This window comes from Oratosquilla oratoria, chromosome 19 (genome assembly GCF_046742065.1).
Source record: "Oratosquilla oratoria isolate Oo_2021 chromosome 19, ASM4674206v1, whole genome shotgun sequence".
Lineage (NCBI taxonomy): Eukaryota > Metazoa > Arthropoda > Malacostraca > Stomatopoda > Squillidae > Oratosquilla > Oratosquilla oratoria.
Window position 1 is genome coordinate 39,589,067 of NC_134795.1, and position 22,179 is coordinate 39,611,245.

General features: G+C 40.9%; 1 protein-coding gene across 6 annotated transcripts in view; it reads right to left on the bottom strand.

Annotated features, from left to right (window-relative positions):
• The window catches only part of Mms19 (MMS19 nucleotide excision repair protein), a 514,253-nt gene that overhangs the window by 156,024 nt on the left and 336,050 nt on the right, over positions 1–22,179 (bottom strand). For all 6 annotated transcript variants that reach the window (XR_012967332.1, XM_076202916.1, XM_076202918.1 and 3 more), the window contains one exon: positions 1,694–1,860. Coding sequence is in view for 5 of the 6 variants with exons in the window: in XM_076202916.1 (XP_076059031.1) it covers positions 1,694–1,860 (167 nt within the window). In the remaining variant the exon portion in view is untranslated. The remainder of the gene's footprint in view (positions 1–1,693; positions 1,861–22,179) is intronic.

The following is a 22,179-nucleotide window of genomic DNA, read 5'->3' on the forward strand; positions in this document are numbered from 1 at the left end:
AATAAATGGTGAAGAAAATTCTAATCACCCTGATAAGACCAAGACTGGAATATGCAGCAACGATATAGTCACCAAGTGCAAAAAAATGTATAAAAATCTTGAAAGAATACAAAAAGCAATTACAAAATTGGCACCAACACTCTCAAAACTATCATATGAAGAGAGACTAGCAAAACTTGAGCTACAGACACTAAAGCAAAGAAGAGAGAGAGGAGATTTGATAGCTATTTACAGAATCATGAAAGGCATAGAAATTACTGATAGAGAATCTGATAAAATGGGATGATAGAAATACAAGAGGACACGGAAAGAAAATAAAAAAAGACAGCTATAGAAGAGATCTGAAAAAGAACAGCTTTCCTCACAGAGTAATAGACAGTTGGAATAAGTTAGATGAGAAAGTGGTGTGTGCAAAAACAACACATGAATTTAAAAATAGTTTAGATAAAATGAGATATGAAGACGGGACCCCACGAGCATAGCTCCCCTTTCCGTAAAATACAACTAGGTAAATACATACACACATACACGGCTCGGTGGCGGATTGGTAAAGCACTGGCCTCACAAGCCAGAGAACCGGGGTTCGATTCCCCGGTCGGGCGGAGATAAGTTGGGTTTGTCTCCTTTCACGTGTAGCCCGTTCACCTAGCAGCGAGTAGGTACGGGACGTTAGTCAAGGAGTTGTGACCTTGCTGTCCCGGTGTGTGGTGTGTGAGTGGTCTCAGACCTACCCAGAGATCGGCTAAAAAGGAGCTCTGAGCTCACTGCCGTAGGGTGGTGTCTGGCTGTCTCGACAGATACTGCAGCAGATCCGAGGTGAATACATGCATACAGTACATGCAGTTGGTATTTAATATGGAATGTCAGCATATGCGGAGTTGGTCATACACGGTAATTTCAGGAACCTAACCCCCGCATTATTTGAGGGACTCCTGTAATTATTTTGAGATACAATTTTCTTACATATGACAGCAGTCACAGAACAAATTAATTTTGTATCTCAAGGTATCACTGTATTTGTATCCATAGTGTGAAATGTTAAATTGCTCCAGGGGCCAAGGATTTTCACCTACTGGGATTATGAGGGGAGTGAGCATTGGCCACATTGGATGAGGCATCTCATCCCCACTGGGGCCACTTATTAAAAATAGTCTCCTCTAGATTTGAGAGTTTGTCTGCAATACAGCTAAAACCTCCAACCACAACTCATCCTAGCCCAGACACAACCATCCAACACAGAATGACATTACAAAAGTGGTCCTTCTGATGGGTGGCACAGGTGGCCTAGCTCTGGGAACCTTTTAGTCAGGTCCCTCACTGCTGAGCCTTACTAGCATGGGTAGCTCTCTCTCCTCTATGTAGAGAAGAGCAGGGCTTCAGGGAGATAGAGATAGAGAGAGGGGGGGAGAGAGAGAGAGAGGAGATAGAGAGAGAGAGTAGGGGAGAGAGAGAGGAGAGAGAAAAGAAAGAGTAAGAGAGAAAGAGATATGACAGGGGGGAGGGAGAGACAGGTGTGGATGTTTGCTTCAAATGAATGAGACTGAAACAGAGCACCATTGCTATGCCCAGTGAATCATGAGGACCCCTCTTCCCTCCTTTCCTAAATATGTCTTGGTTGTTTCAACGTGGGCCCCCTTTCATGGCTAGAAGGGCATGATCTATGGTTCCCCAAGAACAAGAATAATCTATTTACCTTCTCAACCCAAATAAATGCATCTGGATGACCTTTCATGACCAAAGCTTTTGTCAGCCACACCCATGAAGTCAATGCACTTTTCCGGGTATCTCCATTCTCTATATTATCAAGAATGTTTCCAAAACAGGTCTGAGCGTTGTACAGCACTTCAGCAAAAGATTCATCTGTTGAGGTTGAAAAGAAGTTAAAATGCTAAATTAAATATTCAAATTACATACGGCAACAACTGAAACTCATTACATCTATTCTTAACTTCTCATCTATATTCAAAGTACCTACAACGGTCTGGATGGAAATTGCAAATTGGATATTAAAGAATATATGGATGAATTAGTGGACAAAATGTATAAGATAACTGATTACTCAAAGAAGGAAAGGTACCACATGATTGTAAAAATGCAAATATTGTACCAATATGTAAAGGGGGGGCAACTATACTACAGTCTCCCTCACAAGTGCAATAGCAAAAATACGTGAAAGTCACCAAAAGTAGATGGATTAAACATCTGGAAGAAAATAATATACTGAATCCAAAACAGTTGCTGTGGATGTGCTGTGTCTTGCAACACTGCTTCTGACCCAGGGCAGTGGACAAGATGCAGGGATGAACCGTCATCCAGGAGGTGCCAAGATAAGAGGGAGGGAAGAGGGTGGAGGGGAGTGGAGAGTGATAAGGATGGAATGGGTGGGAAAGATTTTTATTCACAGCAAGGCTGCTTCATTAAATCGGCGACCCCCCTCTCCGTCCCCCCCCCCATGCACAAAAGGAGAAGACGGGGAGAAATCCCTTCAGGCTGCGTCAAAATTTTGCTCACACATACTACCACACCCCCCATCCCCCCGCCCATTCCACCTCATACATCACAACATCATCCATATAAACCATTCTCCATTCACCCCTGTCTTCTATCCTCTCCCATCCTTCCTCAACGGACATTCCCCTCTTCCCCAAAGCCCCCTTCACCCCATCCATCCACCTCACCCTAGGACGTCCCTTCATGTTCACTCCCTTCACATCTGCCTTCCATACCTCCTTTACTAGTCTTTCTTCACTCATTCTTTCCATGTGTCCAAACCATCCTAATACTCTTTCATCAACCCTATCTCTCAACTCCCTTTCCACTCCTGTTCTCCTCACCTCCTCATTTCTCACTCTATCCAGCCTAGTAACCCCCATCATACTTCTCAGACACCTCATCTCAAACACATTCAAACTCTTTCTCTCTTCCTCTCTTATGTTCCATGTTTCTGCCCCATACGGTGCTGTTGGCACAATCACTTCTTTATACAGTCTCCTCTTAGCATCCATTCCCAAATGTCTATTCCTCATTACACTTTTTAATCCACCAAGGCATTTACTCGCTTCTCTCAATCTACATTCTACCTCCACCTTCATTCCACCTTTTCCTGCCACATTTGCACCCAAGTATCTAAAACTATCCACTTCCTCCAGTTGCTCTCCCTTAATGCTCACTTCCAGTCTACTACCACCTTCACCCCTTGTACATCTCATCACCTTACTTTTACCCACATTTATCTTTAGCTTTCTTCTATCACACACCCTCCCAAGCTCTGTCACCAACTTCCTCAATCCCTCCTCCGATCCTGCCACAAGCACAGTGTCGTCCGCAAACAACAGCTGGCTCACCTTCCACTTTTCTCCATTTTGTTTAACCATCTCCAATCCCTGACCCACTACCCTTGTTTTTTAACTCTCGCACTACCCCATCCATGTATGAGTTGAACAGCCAGGGCGACATAACGCATCCTTGACAAAGTCCCACCTTTACCTTGAACCACTCACTCTCTCCATTTCTAATCCTGACACAAGCTCTACTACTCTCGTAAAAACTCTTGACAGCTCCCAGAAGCTTTCCTCCTATCCCGTAAATCCGCAAAACCTCCCACAGTGCTTTTCTGTCCACCCTGTTGTAAGCCTTTTCCAGATCCATAAAAGCCCAAAAAACATCCTTCCCCTTTCCTATAGCTTTCTCACATATCTGTCTTACCACAAAAATCTGATCTACACAACCTCTACCTGTCCTAAATCCACACTGTTCCTCACCAATTACTCCCTCTGTTCCTCTCCTAATCCTCTCAATCAAGATCCTCCCATAAGCCTTCCCAACTACACTTAACAAGCTAATCCCTCTGAAAATACTACATTCACACTTGTCCCCTTTTCCCTTGTAGTGTGGAACTATACAGGCACCTCCAGTCCTCCGGCACTCTACCCTCTCTCCAGCAAACATTAAATAACCTCACCAGCCAGTCCACCATCACTGTACCTCCTTTTTTTAGACATTCTGCATGGCATCCATCCAGACCAGGTGCCTTACCTGCTTTCATCATCTTAACAACTGCCTTCACTTCATCCCTCTTTATTTCTCCTCCATTTTCTTCACTCATCACAGTCATTTTTTTTAGCATTTCCCACTGCAGCTATCTTTCCTTCCCTATCCTCCTTCACATTTAGCAACTCCCTAAAATATTCTGCCCATCTTCCCTTTATTGCCTTCTCTTCCATTATCATCTCTCCATCTGCACCTTTTACCTTTTCTTCTCTACTTGATTCGCCTCCTCTTCCTCTCTTAATTTCTTTCCAAAACATCTTTTTATTACTTTAAAAATTTTCTGTCATACTCTTACCCCACTTCGCATCTGCTCTCCTCTTTGCCTTCTTTACCTTTTGCTTTACTTCTCTTTTCTTTTCTTTGTACCTCTCATATGACTCCCTCGTCCTATTTTGTAACCAATCTGTGAAAGCTCGCTTCTTCTCTTCTACAACCTTCTTTGTTTCCTCATCCCACCATTTACCACCCTTTCTTCTATTTCCTCCTGTCCTTCTTGTTCCACACACCATCCTTGCACACTTTGTGACTCCCTCCTTGAACCATCCCCATTCCTCCTCCACTCCTAGTTCTACTCTATCCTTTACTCCCTCCCACTCCTCCTTCAGCTTCTTCTTATACTCCTCCTTTTCCTTTAAAGAGTTCACTCTAAGCACCTCCCTATCTTTTGTCCCTTTCCTCTTTCTCCATCTATCCTCCACTCTCAACTTACCTTCCACCAAAAAAGGATCTGATATTCCCCCACCCTCTCCCCTTAGCACATGTACATCCTTAACTCTTCCTATCATAATCCTATTTACCACTACATAATCCATTAACGCTTTATCTACCACCCTTCCATCCACCACCCTCTCCCATGTGTACTTATGCTTGACTTTCTTCCGAATCACAGTATTTGCTATCATCAACTCTCTAGACACATTTCCACCATCAACTCTCCACTACGATTCTTTCCTGGAACTCCACATTTCCCAACCATTCCATCAATTGGATCATTTCCTACCCTAGCATTAAGGTCTCCCAGTACTATTACATTTACATTTCTCCCTTAATCCTCTATGCACTCATTTAAATCTATCCAAAAAGCCTCCCTTTCTTCTACACTCTTCTCTCTGCCAGGCCCATATGCACTTCCAAAAACCCACATTTCCTTTCCCAGTTTCACCTTCATCCACATTATCCTTGAGGAAACCTCCTTCCACTCCACTACACGTTTACCTATCTCTTCACTTACTAGTATAGCCACCCCTTCGCTCCCTCGCCCTCTCTTCACTCCTGATAACCTCCCACTTACACTCCCAAACTTACACTCGCCCTTCCCTTTCAACTTAGTTTCACTCAAAGCCAGCACATCCATCTTTCTTCTCACAAACATACTACCTATCTCTTCCCTTTTACTCTCATCTGTACCACATCCACGCACATTAAAAGACCCAAACCTTTGGGTGCTGGTCAGAAAACTCCTAGACCCTCTTATGCCTTTACTTTTTTTAGGAATGTCTCCTGTGGGGCTACAAGAAGGATGCCTAGTCCCAATCTCCGTCCCTTTCTTCTCGCCTCTTACGATCCAAGTGGAAAATACTTAGTGGCAGTATTCTTTTCCCCCACCACAAGGAAGGTAGACAAAAAAGGAAATGAATATTCAGAGAAATTGTAGAGGACAGTAACAAGGGGTTGGGCGACAGCATAACAGAGGGACAGTCGTAGTATAAAAGTGTCATCATTTCTCTATGAACAGAGTTTTCCTCTATCACAGACAAAATGATGTGTGGCTCTTGTCCGTAGGGGCGCCCCATATAGACCCTAAAGTATCAACTGCATGCTACTTTGCCACAATAACATGCAGCCAATACCCCAATTTCTGTTGGCTGTAGTAAATACTCTTGATTTAGGGAGTCTCTGTGTCCTAAACCAATACCGGATGATAGAGGACTGTCAGTATAGTTCAAGTGGAATCTCTCCAGCATCAATTAGTAAACTGGGGATGGGGGAAGATTGGAAAGCTCCTGTTGCCAAACGTATGCTGTTGTGGTGTACTGAATCTAGGATCTTTAGATGTTTGGTTGATGCAGAAGAATAAATTTCACATCCATATTGTAATTTGGTAATAATCAGAGATTTATGTATTCTTAAAATTGTCTGTCTATCTGATCCCCAGTTTGCACTTGATAAAAGAATTAAAATATGTAAAGCCTCTTGATATTTTGTTTTAATATGTTTTAGATGGGGGATCCAAGTAAGTTTTTTATCAAATATGAGAACTAGGAATCTAGTCTCTTCAACACATGGTATTATATTGCCATATAGATAAAGGTCTGGGTGTGGGTGTATCCCTTTGATGTGGCAAAAGTGCACGATGATTGTTTTGCTGGTAGATATTTTAAATCCTTGTTTTTCTGCCCAGTTGACAATCTTGTTGATAACGAGTTGTAGTTTCCTTTCTGCTACAGGCATATAGGTAGCAGCAAAGGATATCAAGCGGTCATCTACATATAATGTACTCAATATGTTATCTGGTATAATATTGGCTACCCCATTTATTGCCAAAGCAAAAAGTGTTACACTAAGTATACTCCCTTGCAGAACGCCCTCTTCTTGGCATCTTTTATCTGATAGAGTATTACCAATTTTAACTTTAAAATATCTGTATGATAAAAATGCCCTAATATACAGGGGTCATTCTCTTCACAGACCACAATCATGAATGGTCTTAAGAATTCCATGTCTCCATGCAGTGTCATATCCCTTTTCTATATCAAAGAATACAGTTATGTGATGTTGCTTTGAGGCGTATGCTTCACATATGGAGGTCTCCATCTGCATTAGGACATCTATTGTAGAATGCATTTTTCTAAATCCACATTGTGATGGTGATATAATATTATTACGCTCGAGATACCATACAAGTCTTTTATTTACCACTTTCTCATTTATTTTGCTTAGACAGCAGGTTAAATCAAAAGGACGGTAACTGGAATCTGAATATGGGTCTTTTCGGGGCTTTAGAAAAGATAATACAAAAGCTGTTTCCCATATATTTACCTAGTTGTACCTAGTTGTATTTTACGGGACGGGAGCTATGCTCGTTGAGACCCATTTTTGTATCTCTCCACATCCAGTTTATTCTAGAACTCATGTATAATTCTGGCTTTCACTGCCTCACCGTTTAGTTTGTTCCAGACATCAATCACTCTGTTCGGGAAACTGTTCTTTTTCAGGTCTCTTCTGTAACTGTCCTTCTTTAGCTTCTTATCGTGTCCACTTGTTTCTCTTTTGTCCCATTTCAATAGGTCATCTCTTTCGAGAACTTCCATCCCTTTCATAATTCTGAAGATGGTCAACAGGTCTTTCCCTTCTCTGCTGGGTATCTGTGCTCCTGCCACAATCTATTTATAATACTTATCACAAAAAGTTTTGTATTCCTTGTAATATGTTTAACCTCTTCAGTACGGGCCAAAATCTCGCGGGCAGCATTAGCTGTCAGACGTACGATGTGTCGTAATAATACTCGCATCATAAAATATAGTCACCGCTTATATCGATCGTTCTCTCTTTCACCCGTGAATTTTGATGACCATAGAAAATGTGATGAAGACAGTTTAGAGAGTATGTCATTACGCAGGGACAACTACAATAAATATAATCAAGATGCCGATATGGCAGCCTCGTGTATCCACTTGCTCCTCATGCCGCCTACATATGCGGCACCGTATGGAAGGGATTAAACATTTCATAAGGGATATCACCAGGGGCTGTATTTTTGCTTCTATCTAGGGCAGCATCAAATTCTCTTTCTGTAAAGGGTATGTTGTATGATTCTGTCTTGTCTGATGAAAAACCTAAATGTTGTTCTTCTTTTATTCCGTATTGGTGTCCTGGGCTATGGTTAGTCTTTTGTGAGACTTGAGCAAAATGGTGAGCCAAAATATTACTAACTTTTTTTGAACCTGTGACAAGGATATTGTTAACTTTAAGCACTGGTGGAGGGTTGGGTGTAAATTTCCCTGCTATCTTGTTAATTTTTTTCCAAATACTGTGGATGGGTGTTCAACAATTGATGTCTTCTGGCAGCTTTCATTGCTTTACGAAATCTAGCTCTGCACTGTTTATAGATACTAATATTTTCAATTGTTTGATGTCTGCGGTAACGGGTAAGTGATGTTCTTGTAGTTCAATGTAAAATTCTGAGCTCTTCAGACCACCACAGAACTGGGGGCCACTTAAAGAGTCCTGTAGTTTTTGGTATAAAGTGTATACCTGCTGTATGAAAAGTTCCATTTAAAAAGTCAATAGCATCTTCTGGAGTTGGAAAGTCATTTGCACTGTCTTCGATTTCACTTAATTCTTTAAACTTATCCCAATCTGCTTTGTCAATACTCCACTTTGGTGATCTTTGAGTTGGTAGGTCATCATTTGTTTCAATTATTATCTGGGCATGGTCACTGTTGTGCTAGTCATCATTTGGTCTCCATCTGAAATCAATTGTGCAGTTGGGACTAGAAATTGTAAGATCTAGACAAGAGACAGTACCTGTTTGAATATGGTAACGGGTGGGCTCCCCAGTATTCAAAAGTCCTAGATCTTCATATTCTATAACTGAAGCTATAATATTCCCTTTTTGGTTTGTAGTAACATCTCCCCATAGTGGGTGTCTGCCATTTAGGTCGCCCATAATGAGAAATGGCCGCAGGAGTTGATTAATCAAAGTTACTATTTCCTCCCAGGTAACCATGGTGTTTGGGGGCAGGTAAAGTGAGCATAAGGTGTATTTTCTTTTTAATTGTATTTGAACTGCTACTGCTTGTAATGTTGTATGAGTATTTAAACTATTTGGAAAATGGGGAATATCTCTTCATACATAAACGAGACATCCTCCATAACTTCCTGCTTCTATATTATGTGGAGTTCTAAAAGATATATATTCTTTTGGACAGGGTGTATGTTCATCCAACATTGTTTCTTGTAAGCATACACCTACTGGAGAATATTCATAAATTAAGACTAAGCTCTTCATATTTTGCTCAAAGTCCCTGACAGTTCCACTGTATTAGTAATGTGAATGTATCTATTTTCTGGGGGGAGGTCCTCTATTCAAGGTCGTTTTTGAGTGTTTTTTGTCTTTATGAGCTTTTTGTGAAGATGGTGGTTTTTCTTCAGTAGCTGTTTTGGTAGTTTTGGCTTTTGCTCCTTTATCTTTTCTTGTAATATATATCTGCTAGGGTTACATTTCTTTGGAGTTGATGGAGAGTGTGAGGGTGTTCTTGTTCTTTTGTTTTGTTTTTTATTTCAATTTCCATTGAGTCTGGTAGTGATTCTGCCCGAGACAATACACTAGAAGATGGAGGAGAATTGGCAGGTTGCCCCTCTTTTCTATATGAAGTGTTTTTATGATCAGGGGGTAGAATATCTGCCTTAGTGTTTTGTGTTCTTGCCAAGTTATGTTGGTCACCTGGCCCTGAATGTTGGGCTGCTACCCCAGAGGTTGAGGTTTCATTCACAGAGGAGGGATTTGTTGAATGAGGTGGATTTCTTGGAGTAGTACAAGCATTTGTGGATTCTGCCCGAAATATTTCACTAGAAGGTGGTGGTGGATTGGAGGGTTGCCCCTCTTTATTATGTGCCATGTTTTTATGATCAGGAGGTAGTATATCTGTCTTAGTGTTTAGTGTTCTCATCAAAGCATGTTGATCACCTGGCCATGAGTGTTGCGTTTCTAACTTAGAGGTTGAAGTCTTATTAAAAGTGGGGGGATTTGTAGAACAAGGTGGATTTCTTGGGGTGGTAAGAGCATTTGCGGATTCTGCCTGAGATACTACGCTGGAAGGTGGAAGGGGATTTGAGGGTTGCACCTCTTTACTATGTGAGGTGTTTGTGTAATCTGGAGGTAGAATATCTGTCTTTGTGTTTGGTGTTCTCACCATAGTACATTGATTATCTGGCCTTGAATGTTATGTTGCTACCCCAGAGGTTGAAGTCTCATTTGTAGTGGAGAGATTTGTAGAATGAGGTGGATTTCTTGGGGTAGTAAGAGCATTTGCATAGCTCTTTTTCTTCCTAAGAGTCGCTTGGCATGTCCTATCGTGATATGCTCAGTATAAGCTTTAGTTACAGCTGCTGTTTCAAATTTGTATTCTTCACATACTCTATCAACTGGTTTGTGATCCAATTGACAATAGATAGATTTGGGAGTATCTGAGCATTGGCCATGTGTTGGGCCAGAGCAATTACCACATATCTTTGATGGATGGCCAAATTTAAAACAATTATAGCACTGTAGAGCTTTAGGATGGAAAGGTCAAACTCTCACTCTTTCATTTTCAATTGCTATACAAGGTGGTATATTGCTATCCTCAAAAATAAGTATAATCACATTACTGTTTGGGATCTTTTTCACTTTCCAAATAGATGTGGGGCACATTTCTAATATTTCTAGTTCAGTCAACTCATACAAGTCTTTATCATGGATAACACCTCTTCCATAACTATAATTTTGGTGAGGACTAATCTTTTCTATTATATCACTATTTTCAACATTCAACATACAGAGCATCTTGGATTATGTTTTTGATTTGGCATGAACAAGTATTGAATTCTTACCTAATCTTGTTATATCTATAGATGCAACTCATTTTTTTTTTATATAAAAACATGTTTTTTATATATATATATATAAAAAAAGGGATATTTATTATTATTTTTTTTTTTTTCAGGCCCATAGACCATCATTAATTTGGGCATACCTTATTGTATATCCTATTTTATGTGTATGTTTAACCATTCATGACAAGGAAATTTGGAGTGTTTAATCTTTGAAGATTATACTAAGAGTAAATTTTGTAAGGTAGCCATATTGGCCCATATACAATATCTACACTTGTTGCAGCATTTGAGTCCTGACTAAAAAGGTCAATTACTTGTTTATTTTTATACTGTGTCTGTCTCTTTGAATAATGTAGATACGCATATGTGGAGTGATGAATCAAGTACTTACACCTGTTTTCATATACTTGATATTTAATATCTGAACAAATTTGGACGTGTAAAAAGAAAAACTCATTTTTTTTCTAACTTGCAATTAGAAAAAAAAATGTTTTGCTTCACTAGTTATATCTCCATTTTTAATGCCACCTACCTTCTGTTGAAGGTATCTCTTAAATTTATAGTAATTAAATTTTTCTTCCTTAGCCTTAATTACTATCCACATAGGATGTTGGGGGATTCTTTCTTTTATTGTATTATCTTGATGGTTATCTGAATTCCATTCTGCATGTTTATATACATCTAGATTTCTAGGAACCAGATCTGTTAAGGCTTCTTTGACTAAAGAATTGTAAATTTTCAGGGTATTGAAGTTTCTGCTCAGGTTAAAGGCATCTTCATGCTTATCAAATGTTACCCAAGCTTCCCATTTTTTCTCAATGTCAAGAAATTTCATGCAAATTTCTACTATAGTTCCAAATTTGCTCAATGGAGTAGATTTATCATCATAGTTACACTGTATTGGAATATCTTCTATGTGCACAACTTTCAATTGTTTTATATAACTATCAGTATTGGGGGTGTCAAAGAAGGGTCTTTTTTCGAGCCTGAGGTCGTCATGTGTGCTCGGGATTTTTCTGCATCTTGACCGCAATGAGGGTGACCTTACTGGGGGCAGTTCCCCAGTCAGGTGGATGTGAGGCAAACTATTTTTAGGGCACCTTTTCTAGCCCCTCCCCATGTGGGGTGAGCAGAGTGGTTCCTGAACAGGGCTGCTCAGTCATGTGGGTAGCTGCTGAGCTGTGATGATGCCTCCATCCCAACACAGAACGACTATTTTGCCCACATCACCTATGTGCAGTTCGTGACTAGAGTCTCCCAGAGATCACCTTCTCCTGCCCCTATCATCACTAGCCATCGCCATAGGACTTTCTTTATAGTGATTATGAATGAAAAGATTTGACATATAATGACTGTACATGAAGTTTGTTACTGAGAGGCTTCAAAATTTGGCTAAGTCACCGGGAGGGTCAAACATGATAAAATAAAAGGGGGTAGAAAGTTGGGTGAAGGGAAGTGAAGATAATGGGTGTGTTAAGAAATGCGGGTATAAAAGTCTATTCAGCAATGGTCAAGGCTATGTCATACTGAGGGTCATGGGTAGCTGGCCCCCAGCATGCTACTGCCATTGGCTGTTCCCACCCCCTCCACATAGAGGCAAGAGCCTGGGGTTGCTCCCCCACAGAATAGAGCGGCTCCAGTGGGGGCTGATCTGAACAAAATAAAAAATCAGTGGAAAGGGAACATGAAAATCAAAAACTCTCATTCAAAGAAATAGTACAGCAACAGGTAGAAGAGAATGCAAAGGAAACAGTGATCAAGGTGATCAAAGAAAAGGCAAATTGGGTGAGACACAGTGGACAAAAAGAAATGCATTGTGGTTTACAGTATCAAAGAAAAACACAATGTAGACAAATACATACATACATACATACATATACCAAGGCTTTTCCCCCTTACCACCCATTCCATCCATAAATACACTCCACTCCCCTCCACCCTCCCTCCCATCTTAGCACCTCCCGGACGACAGGCCACCCCTGCACCCTGTCCATTGCCCTGGGTCAGAGGCAGTGTCGCAAAGCACAGCACATCCACAAAAAGGCCACTTCATTAAATTGGCGACCCCCCTCTCCATCCCCCCATGCATAAAAGGAGAAGATAGGGTGAAACCCCTTCGGGCTGCGTCAAATTTTGCTCACACACACTACCTCACCCCCCATCCCCCCACCCACTCCACCTCACGCATCACATCATCCATACACAACCACTCTCCATTCACCCCCGTCTTCTGTCCTCTCCCATCCTTCCCCAACAGACATTCCCCTCTTCCCCAAAGCCCCCTTCACCCCACCCATCCACCCCATCCCAGGACGTCCCCTCAAGTTCACCCCCTCCACATCAGCCTTCCACACCTCTTCCACTAGTCCTTCCTCACTCATTCTTTCCATGTGTCCAAACCATCCCAACACTCCCTCATCAACCCCATCCCCCAACTCCCCCTCCACCCCCATTCTCCTCCCCACCTCTCACTCCATCCAGCCCAGCAACACCCATCACACTTCCCAGACATCTCATCTCAAACACATTCAAACTTCTTCTCTCTTCTTCTCCTATGTTTAACGCTTCTGTCCCATACAGTGCTGTTGGCACAATCACTCCTTCATACAGTCTCCTCCCAGCATCCACCCCCAAATGTCTATTCCTCACTACACCCTTTAGTCCACCAAGGCACTCACTTGCTTCTCTCAATCTACACTCCACCTCCACCTCCACTCCAACTTTTCCTGCCACATTTGCACCCAAGTACCCAAAACCATCCACTTCCTCCAGTCGCTCTCCCCCAATGCTCACCTCCAGTCCACTGCCACCCTCACCCTTTACACATCTCATCACCTTACTTTTACCCACATTTATCTTCAGCTTTCTTCCTTTCACACACTCTCATAAACTCTGTCACCAACTTCCTCAATCCCTCCTCTGATCCTGTCACAAGCGAAGTGTCATCCACAAACAACAGTTGGCTTACCTCCCACTTTTCTCCATTTTCCCCAACCACCTCCAATCCCCAACCCACCACCCTTGCATTTACCTCTCGCACCACCCCATCCATGTACAAGTTGAACAGCCAGGGTGACATAACACATCCTTGACGAAGTCCCACCCCTACCTTGAACCACTCACTCTCTCCATTTCCAATCCTGACACATGCTCTACTACTCTTGTAAAAACTCTTGACAGCTCTTAGAAGCTTTCCTCCCATCCCGTATACCTGCAAAACCTCCCACAGTGCCTTTCTGTCTACCCTGTCGTAAGCCTTTTCCAGATTCATAAAGGCCCAAAAAACATCTTTCCCCCCTCCCATAGCTCTCTCACACATCTGTCTTACCACAAAAATCTGATCTACACAACCTCTACCCGTCCCAAATCCACACCACTCCTCACCAACCACTCCCTCCGCTCCTCTCCCAATCCTCCCAATCAAGATCCCCCCACACTCAACAGGCCAATCCCTCCGAAACCACTACACTCACACTTGTCCCCTTTTCCCTTGTAAAGTGGAACTATACAGGCACTCCTCCAGTCCTCTGGCACTCTACCCTCTCTCCAGCAAACATTAAATAACCTCACCAGCCAGTCCACCACCACTGTACCTCCTTTTTTTTAGACACTCTGCATGGCACCCATCCAGACCAGGTGCCCCACCTGCTTTCATCATCCCAACAACTGCCCTCACTTCATCCTTCCCCACCTCTCCTCCACTTTCCTCACCCATCATGGTCATCTTCTTAGCATTTCCCACTGCATCTATCCCCCCCTCCCTATCCTCCTTCACACCCAGCAACTCCCTAAAACACTCCGCCCACCCCCCTCACTGCCCTCTCTTCCATTATCATCTCTCCATCTGCACCTTTCACCTTTTCCTCTCCACTTGACTCGCCTCCTCTCCCTTTTTTAATTTCTTTCAAAAACATTTTTTATCACTTTCAAAATTTTCTGTCATACTCTTACCCCATCTCACATCCGCTCTCCTCTTTGCCTCCTTTACCTTGTGCTTTACTTCAATGTACACAAATACCAAAGAGAAAAAGAAGAGAAAGAAATTGCGAAGGAGATACGAAAAGCAGTTCAAGACAAAGGACAGAATCTGGATACAGAAATCAATGATGTACACAGCATGGGTACATACTCAAAAGAAAAAACCACAGACCAATGGAAATCAAAATAAGAACTCAAATGATAGCGGAAGAGATACTATCAAATGCGGCAAAACTAGCAGTGAGAAATACAAAAATGTGTGGATAAAAAAAGAAATGAATGAAGAGGAAATAGAGGAAGATAGGGCACTGAGAAGTGAAGCCAAGGAAAAAGACAGAAAAAGAATGGAGACGGGAAAAAAAAGAAAAAAAAAATTGAGAGTGATGGATCTGTGACTAAGAAAATGGTACATTGGAAAAATGGAAACTTAAACCAAAAAAAGAGAAGAAAAGAAAAAATTAAAAGTGGCATATACAAATAAGGATGGTATGATTTCAGGATTAAATGAATTGACTAACTATTTGTCAATAGAGAAACCTGACATAATGGGAATTGAGACAAAACTGAAAGGTCCTATACAATCAAGTATGGTGGGACAAGGTTTATACAACCTTTGGTCAAAAAACGGGATGCACAAAGATGGGGGAGGAGTTATGCTATTGACTAGAAAGGACCTAAATGTAATAAAGGCAACAAAAGGAAAAGACAATGTGGAATTCATCACAAAGTCAAAAATAGCAGTATGAAAAGTAGAAAGTTTATAGTTGTATAAGTGCCACCAAAAACTACGACTTGGACTAACAGTGAACACTCAAAATTACTAGAGGACACATAGAATGAATTAGCCAACACATAGAATGAATTAGCCAAGACATTGAAATATGGAGAAAATATAGTAATCATGGGTGACTTTAACGCAAAGGAAATAAATTGGGAAGAAATGACAATGGTAGGTGGAGAGGAACTCTTGGGCAATGTCCTACTGGATATGACCATCAATTACACATTGCCTCAATGGGTTAAAGAAAATACTAGATTTAGACAAAATGAAGAACCATTGAGACTAGATTTAATATTCACTTCTGAGTCTGAAATTGTGGAAGAAATAAACTATAAAACATCAATTGGAAAGTGACCACATACTAATAGAGAATGAGCTTAAGGAACAAAATGTTGTACAACAAAGCTGACTTTGTAAAACTTAGAAAAAAAAAATTAAATTGCCTGTTGGGAAAAATATGCAAATGATGAAACAAAGATGGATGAGAAATGGAACATTTTTAAAAAAATATATACGGAGGGAACAGACCAACATGTGCCTAAACATAAACAGAAAGGGTAGTACATAAAGTGCTGGTATAATAAAAAGTGTGGCAATGCTAAGGATAGAAGAGACAAAGCTTGGAAAAGATGGAAAAGGGACAAAAAAGAGACTAAATGGTAAACATACATCAAACTGAGAAATGAATACAGTACGTGGATATACGAAGAGAGGAAAAAAGAAACTATGAAAAAGATATAATGGCAAAATGCAAAGATCAACCTATACTATTTTACAGATATGTAAATGACAAATTAAAAGACAAACATGAAATAGTGAAATTGCATGAAGAAAATAAAGAATACACAGAAGATGTAGAAATGGCTGAAGATAGTATTTACAATTGAAAGCTCACAATTGTGGGATGATAGCCACCAAGAAGGATACCCTAATATGAAAGAAATAACAGTGACACAGAAAGAAATAAGGGACCAAATAAGGAAACTCGATGTCAGAAAGTCACATGGGCCAGATGAAATAGTGAACTGGATATTAAAAGAATAAATAGATGAACTCACAGGTAAAATACACAAGATAATTGACTTCTCACTCAAAGAAGGAAAAGTACAAGAGATGGCTGGGCAGACTATGCCTTCCTGGAGGGAAAGGTAGTTGCAGTGGGAAGCACTAAGAAAATGAGAGTGATGAGTGAGGAAAATGGAGGAGAAATAGGGAAGGATGAAGTGAAAGCAGCTGTTAAGATGATGAGAGCAGGTAAGGCACCTGGTCTGGATGGATGCCATGCAGAATGTCTGAAGAAAGGAGGTAGAGTGATGGTGGACTGGCTGGTGAGGTTGTATAATGTTTGTTTGAGAGAGGGTAGAGTGCCGAAGACTGGTTCCGCTTTACAAGGGAAAGGGGGACAAGTGTGAGTGTAGTAGTTACAGAGGGATTAACTTGTTGAGTGTAGTTGGGAAGGCTTATGGGAGGATCTTGATTGAGAGGATTAGGAGAAGAACAGAGGGAGTAATTGGTGAGAAACAGTGTGGTTTTAGGACAGGTAGGGGTTGTGTAGATCAGATCTTTGTGGTAAGACAGATATGTGAGAAAACTATAGGAAAAGGTAAGGATGTTTTTTGGGCTTTTATGGATCTGGAAAAGGCTTATGACAGGGTAGACAGAAAGGCACTGTGGGAGGTTATGCAGATATATGGGATGGGAGGAAAGCTGTTAAGAGCAGTCAAGAGTTTTTATGAGAGTAGTAAAGCTTGTGTTAGGATTAGAAATGGAGAGAGTGAGTGGTCTGAGGTAAAGGTGGGACTTCGTCAGGGATGTGTTATGTCGCCCTGGCTGTTCAATCTTTATATGGATGGGGTGGCGCGAGAGGTGAATGCAAGGGTAGTAGGTCAGGTGTTGGAGATGATTAAGGAAAATGGAGAAAAGTGGGAGGTGAGCCAGTTGTTGTGTGCTGATGACATTGCGCTTGTAGCAGGATCAGAGGAGGGATTGAGGAAGTTAGTGACAGAGTTTGAGGTGTGTGAAAGAAGGAAGCTGAAGATAAAGTGATGAGATGTACAAGGGGAGATAGTGACAGCAGGCTGGAGGTGAGCATTAACCTCTTCAGTATGGGCCAAAATCTCGCGGGCAGCATTAGCTGTCAGACGTACGATGTGTCATAATAATACTCGCATCATAAAATATAGTCACCGCTTATATCGATCGTTCTCTCTTTCACTCGTGAATTTTGATAACCATAGAAAATATGATGAAGACAGTTTAGAGAGTATGTCATTACGCAGGGGCAACTACAATAAATATAATCAAGATGCCGATATGGCAGCCTCGCGTATCCACTTGCTCCTCATGCCGTCTACGTATGCGGCACCGTATGGAAGGGGTTAAGGGACTGTGGGAAGTGCTTATAGGTGAACGTGTCATAAAAGTTGTTCAATTTCTTTGGTGAACTTATGTATACTTACTCTATCGGAAAGAGTATTATTGCATACTAAATTGTTTTAGTAACATGTATATATTACGTGTAGTTAATTTTTTTCTTTCTTTTTTTTATGACAGTATCTGTAATCATTGAAGTATCCACAGGCATAGGTAATCAGCCTACTATGTAGGAAATGAAAGATTAGAGTCTTGGAAACAACTTCATTGAGTTAGATTTTTTCCTACTCTCTTTTATTCTTTTTTATGATTTTTTTATTTTGAATAGTAGAAACTTCAGTGAAAATCTGCTATGATAAATTAAACAAAAAAATTAAGTTACAGTTTCCTTTGTTTTTTTCTGATCAAATTAAAGAATTACTCTTTCTCTTTACAAATTCGAAAGAATGAATGAAATCGGACAAAAAGAAACAGAGATATGGCTATTTAAATATAAAAAACATAAACTTTTCAGGAGAGGCATTTAAAGTTTAAAGGAGCGCACCGGCATTTAAAATCCTCCGGCCGCGTACTCACTCGTGACATTGTCTATTTTTTTACGTTTCCGTTTAAAACTTTAAACAAAACTGAACTGGCTATCGAAAATTTGACTTAATTTCAATATACAGAATGTTTTTTCATGCAATGGGGTTGCCAGATGTCGCCAATAATTTATCTATTTCATTTTATATATAAGAACAGAAACGGAATTGAGCTGTAATATTTGGTCGAAGTGTTACAGCCATCATAGAGAATCTTTTGAATACCTGTTGGTAGAATAAAAGATAATACGATCGCATGCATGACTGGTAGGCTAACAGATACGCGACAGGGCGACATCCTTTCTCCTTTAGCTTTGAAGAGATACTGAGATCCTTGTGGTGATTGACGATTAGTGTTGGGCAAGTTGCCAGATATCTCCATATATATTAATTATAGTAAACAAAACAGAACTGGGTATCAAAATTTTGACTTTATTTCAATATACAGAATGTTTTTTCATGCAATGGGGTTGCCAGAGGTTGCCAAAAATTTATCTATTTTATTTTATATATAAGAAAAGAAACGGAATTGAGCTGTAATATTTGGCTAAAGTGTTACCACCATCATAGAGAATCTTTTGAAATGTTTACCTAAAATTCGTTGATTTTCCAGAATTTTTCGTGTTTTCGCGCCCTACAGTCCCTTAAGGGTGAAAGACTGGAGGAAGTGGATACTTGGGTGCGAATGTGGCAGGAAAGGGAGGAGTGGGGGTGGAGGTAGAATGTATATTGAGAGAAGCGAGAAAATGCCTTGGTGGATTGAAAAATGTAATGAGAAATAGACATTTGGGAATGGATGCTCCTTCACATTTAGAAACTCCCTAAAATACTCTGCCCACCTTCCTCTTACTGCCTTCTCTTCCATTATCATCTCTCCATCTGCACCTTTTATCTTTTCTTCTCTACTTTATTCGCCTTCTTTTTCTCTTCTAATTTCATTCCAAAACATCATTTTATTGCTTACAAAATTTTGTCACACTCTTACCCCATTTCACATCTGCTCTCCTCTTTGCTTCCTTTATCTTCTGCTTAGCTTCCCTTCTCTTAACTTTGTACCTCTCATACGATTCCCTTGTCCTAATTTGCAGCCAATCTATGAATGCCTGCTTCTTCTCTTCTACACATTTCTTTGCCTCCTCATCCCACCACTCGCTACCCTTCCATCTATTTCCTCCTGCCCTCCTTGTTCCACACACCATCTTTGCACACCTTATGACTCCCTCCTTGAACCATCCCTATTCCTCCTCCACTCCTAGTTCTACTCTATCCTTTACTCCCTCCCATTCCTCTTTCAGTTTCTTCTTAAACTCACTCTCCTTTTTTTCCTCATTTAAGCAGTTCACCTAAGTACCTCCCTACCTTCTGCCCTTTTCCTCTTTCTCCACCTATTCTCCACTCTCATTTTACCTTCCACCAGGAAATGATCTGATATTCCCCCACTCTCTCCCCTTAGAACATGTACATCCTTAACTCTTCCTACCATACTCCTAGTCACCACTATAGTCCATTAACGCTCTATCTGCCACCCTTCCATCCACCACCCTCTCCCATGTGTACTTATGCTAGACTTTCTTCTTAAACACTGTATTTGCTATCATCAACTCTCTTTCAAGACACATATCCACCATTAATTCTCCACTACGATTTTTACCTGGAACTCCATACTTCCCAATCACTCCGTCAATTGGTTCATTTCCTACCCTAGCATTTAGGTCTCTCAATACAACTATACAGACGCTCCTCAACTTACGTTTTAGTTACGTTCCGAACGGCCGAACGTAAGTTGAAAATGAACGTAAGTTGTTACTGTACTATACATCGGTAAATTCTATTACCGTATCTTATAAAACACCCCTAAATCATTAATTAAACACATAACATTGTAAAATAATAACATTAATTTCAAATAGATTAAATTCAAGCAACATAAATTGAGATGGTGGAGGAGGAGGCAAGGCATGTTCAGTTTGTCGTCTGCGCAATGTAAACAATGGACGCAGCGTCGTGCGCAAGTATCGTTTGAACTACGGAGAGCGCGGTAAACTAAAAAATTCACTCAAAAAATTTTTTTTTACAATTTTTTTTTACCGTCAGTTCAAACGTAAAATCGAAAAAACGTAAAACGAATGAACGTAAGTAGAGGAGCGTCTGTATTGACATTTCTCCCTAATCCCTCTATGCACTCATTTATATCTACCCAAAAAGCCTCCCTTTCCTCTATGCTCTTCTCACTACCAGGTCCATAAGCACTTACAAAAACCCACATCTCCTTTCCCAGCTTCACCTTCATCCACATCAACCTTGATGACACCTCCTTCCACTCCACTACCCACTTACTTGTCTCTTCACTTACTAGTATAGCCATCCCTTCTCTCCCTCATCCTCTCTTCACTCCTGAGTACCTCCCAGCTACACTCCCAAACTCACAGTTGCCCTTTCCTTTCATTTTAGTTTCACTCAAAGCCAGCACATCCATCTTTCTTCTCACAAACATACTGCCTATCTCTTCCCTTTTACTCTCATCTGTACCACATCCACGCACCTTAAAAGACCCAAACATTAGGGTACTGGTTGGAAAACTCCCAGACCCTCTTATGCCTTTTTTCTTTTCTTTTTAGGAATGTCCACTTTCGGGGCTGCAGATAGTAGGACTCCTAATCCCATCCCCATAAATTTAAAAAAACAAAATAAAGAGGGGAGTTTAATCGTATCTTATTTAAAGTTACGATAGGCATAGTTCGAAGTTTCAGGAAAGGCTCTTGAATCGAAGAAAATGACACTGAGGGAAAGTTTCCTGAACTAAGGTAAACACTAAGATTCCCAATAACAATTACCACACATCCTTTCATTTTAACATTTATACTGCCACCAAGTATTTCCACTTGTATCGTAAGAGGCGAGAAGAAAGGGACAGGGATTGGGACTATGCATCCTTCTCCTTGTAGCCCCACAGGGGACATTCCTAAAAAAAAGTAAAGGCATAAGAGGGGCTAGGAGTTTTCTGACAAGCACCCTAAGGTTTGGGTCTTATAATGTGTGTGGATGTGGTACAGATGAGAGTAAAAGGGAAGAGATAGGTAGTATGTTTGTGAGAAGAAAGATGGATGTGTTGACTCTGAGTGAAACTAAGTTGAAAGGGAAGGGTGAGTGTAAGTTTGGGAGTGTAAGTGGGAGGTTATCAGGAGTGAAGAGAGGGCGAGGGAGGGAAGGGGTGGCTATTCTAGTAAGTGAAGAGATAGGTAAACATGTACTGGAGTGGAAGGAGGTTTCCTCAAGGATAATGTGGATGAAGGTGAAACTGGGAAAGGAGATGTGGGTCTTTGTAAGTGCATATGGGCCTGGCAGTGAGAAAAGTATAGAATGGAGGCCTTTTGGATAGATTTAAATGAGTGCATAGAGGGATTAGGGAGGAATGTCAATGTAATAGTACTGGGAGACCTTAATGCTAGGGTAGGAAATGATCCAATTGGAGTGGTTGGGAAATGTGGAGTTCCAGGAAAGAATTGTAGTGGAGAGTTGATGGTGGAGATGTGTCTTGAAAGAGAGTTGATGATAGCAAATACAGTGTTTTGGAAGAAAGTCAAGCATAAGTACACATGGGAGAGGGTGGTGGAGGGAAGGGTGGTAGATAGAGCGTTAATGGATTATGTAGTGGTAAATAGGATTATGATAGGAAGAGTTAAGGATGTACATGTGCTAAGGGGAGAGGGTGGGGGAATATCAGATCATTTTTTGGTGGAAAGTAAGTTGAGAGTGGAGGATTGATGGAGAAAGAGGAAAAGGATAAAAGGTAGGGAGGTGCGTAGAGTGAACTCTTTA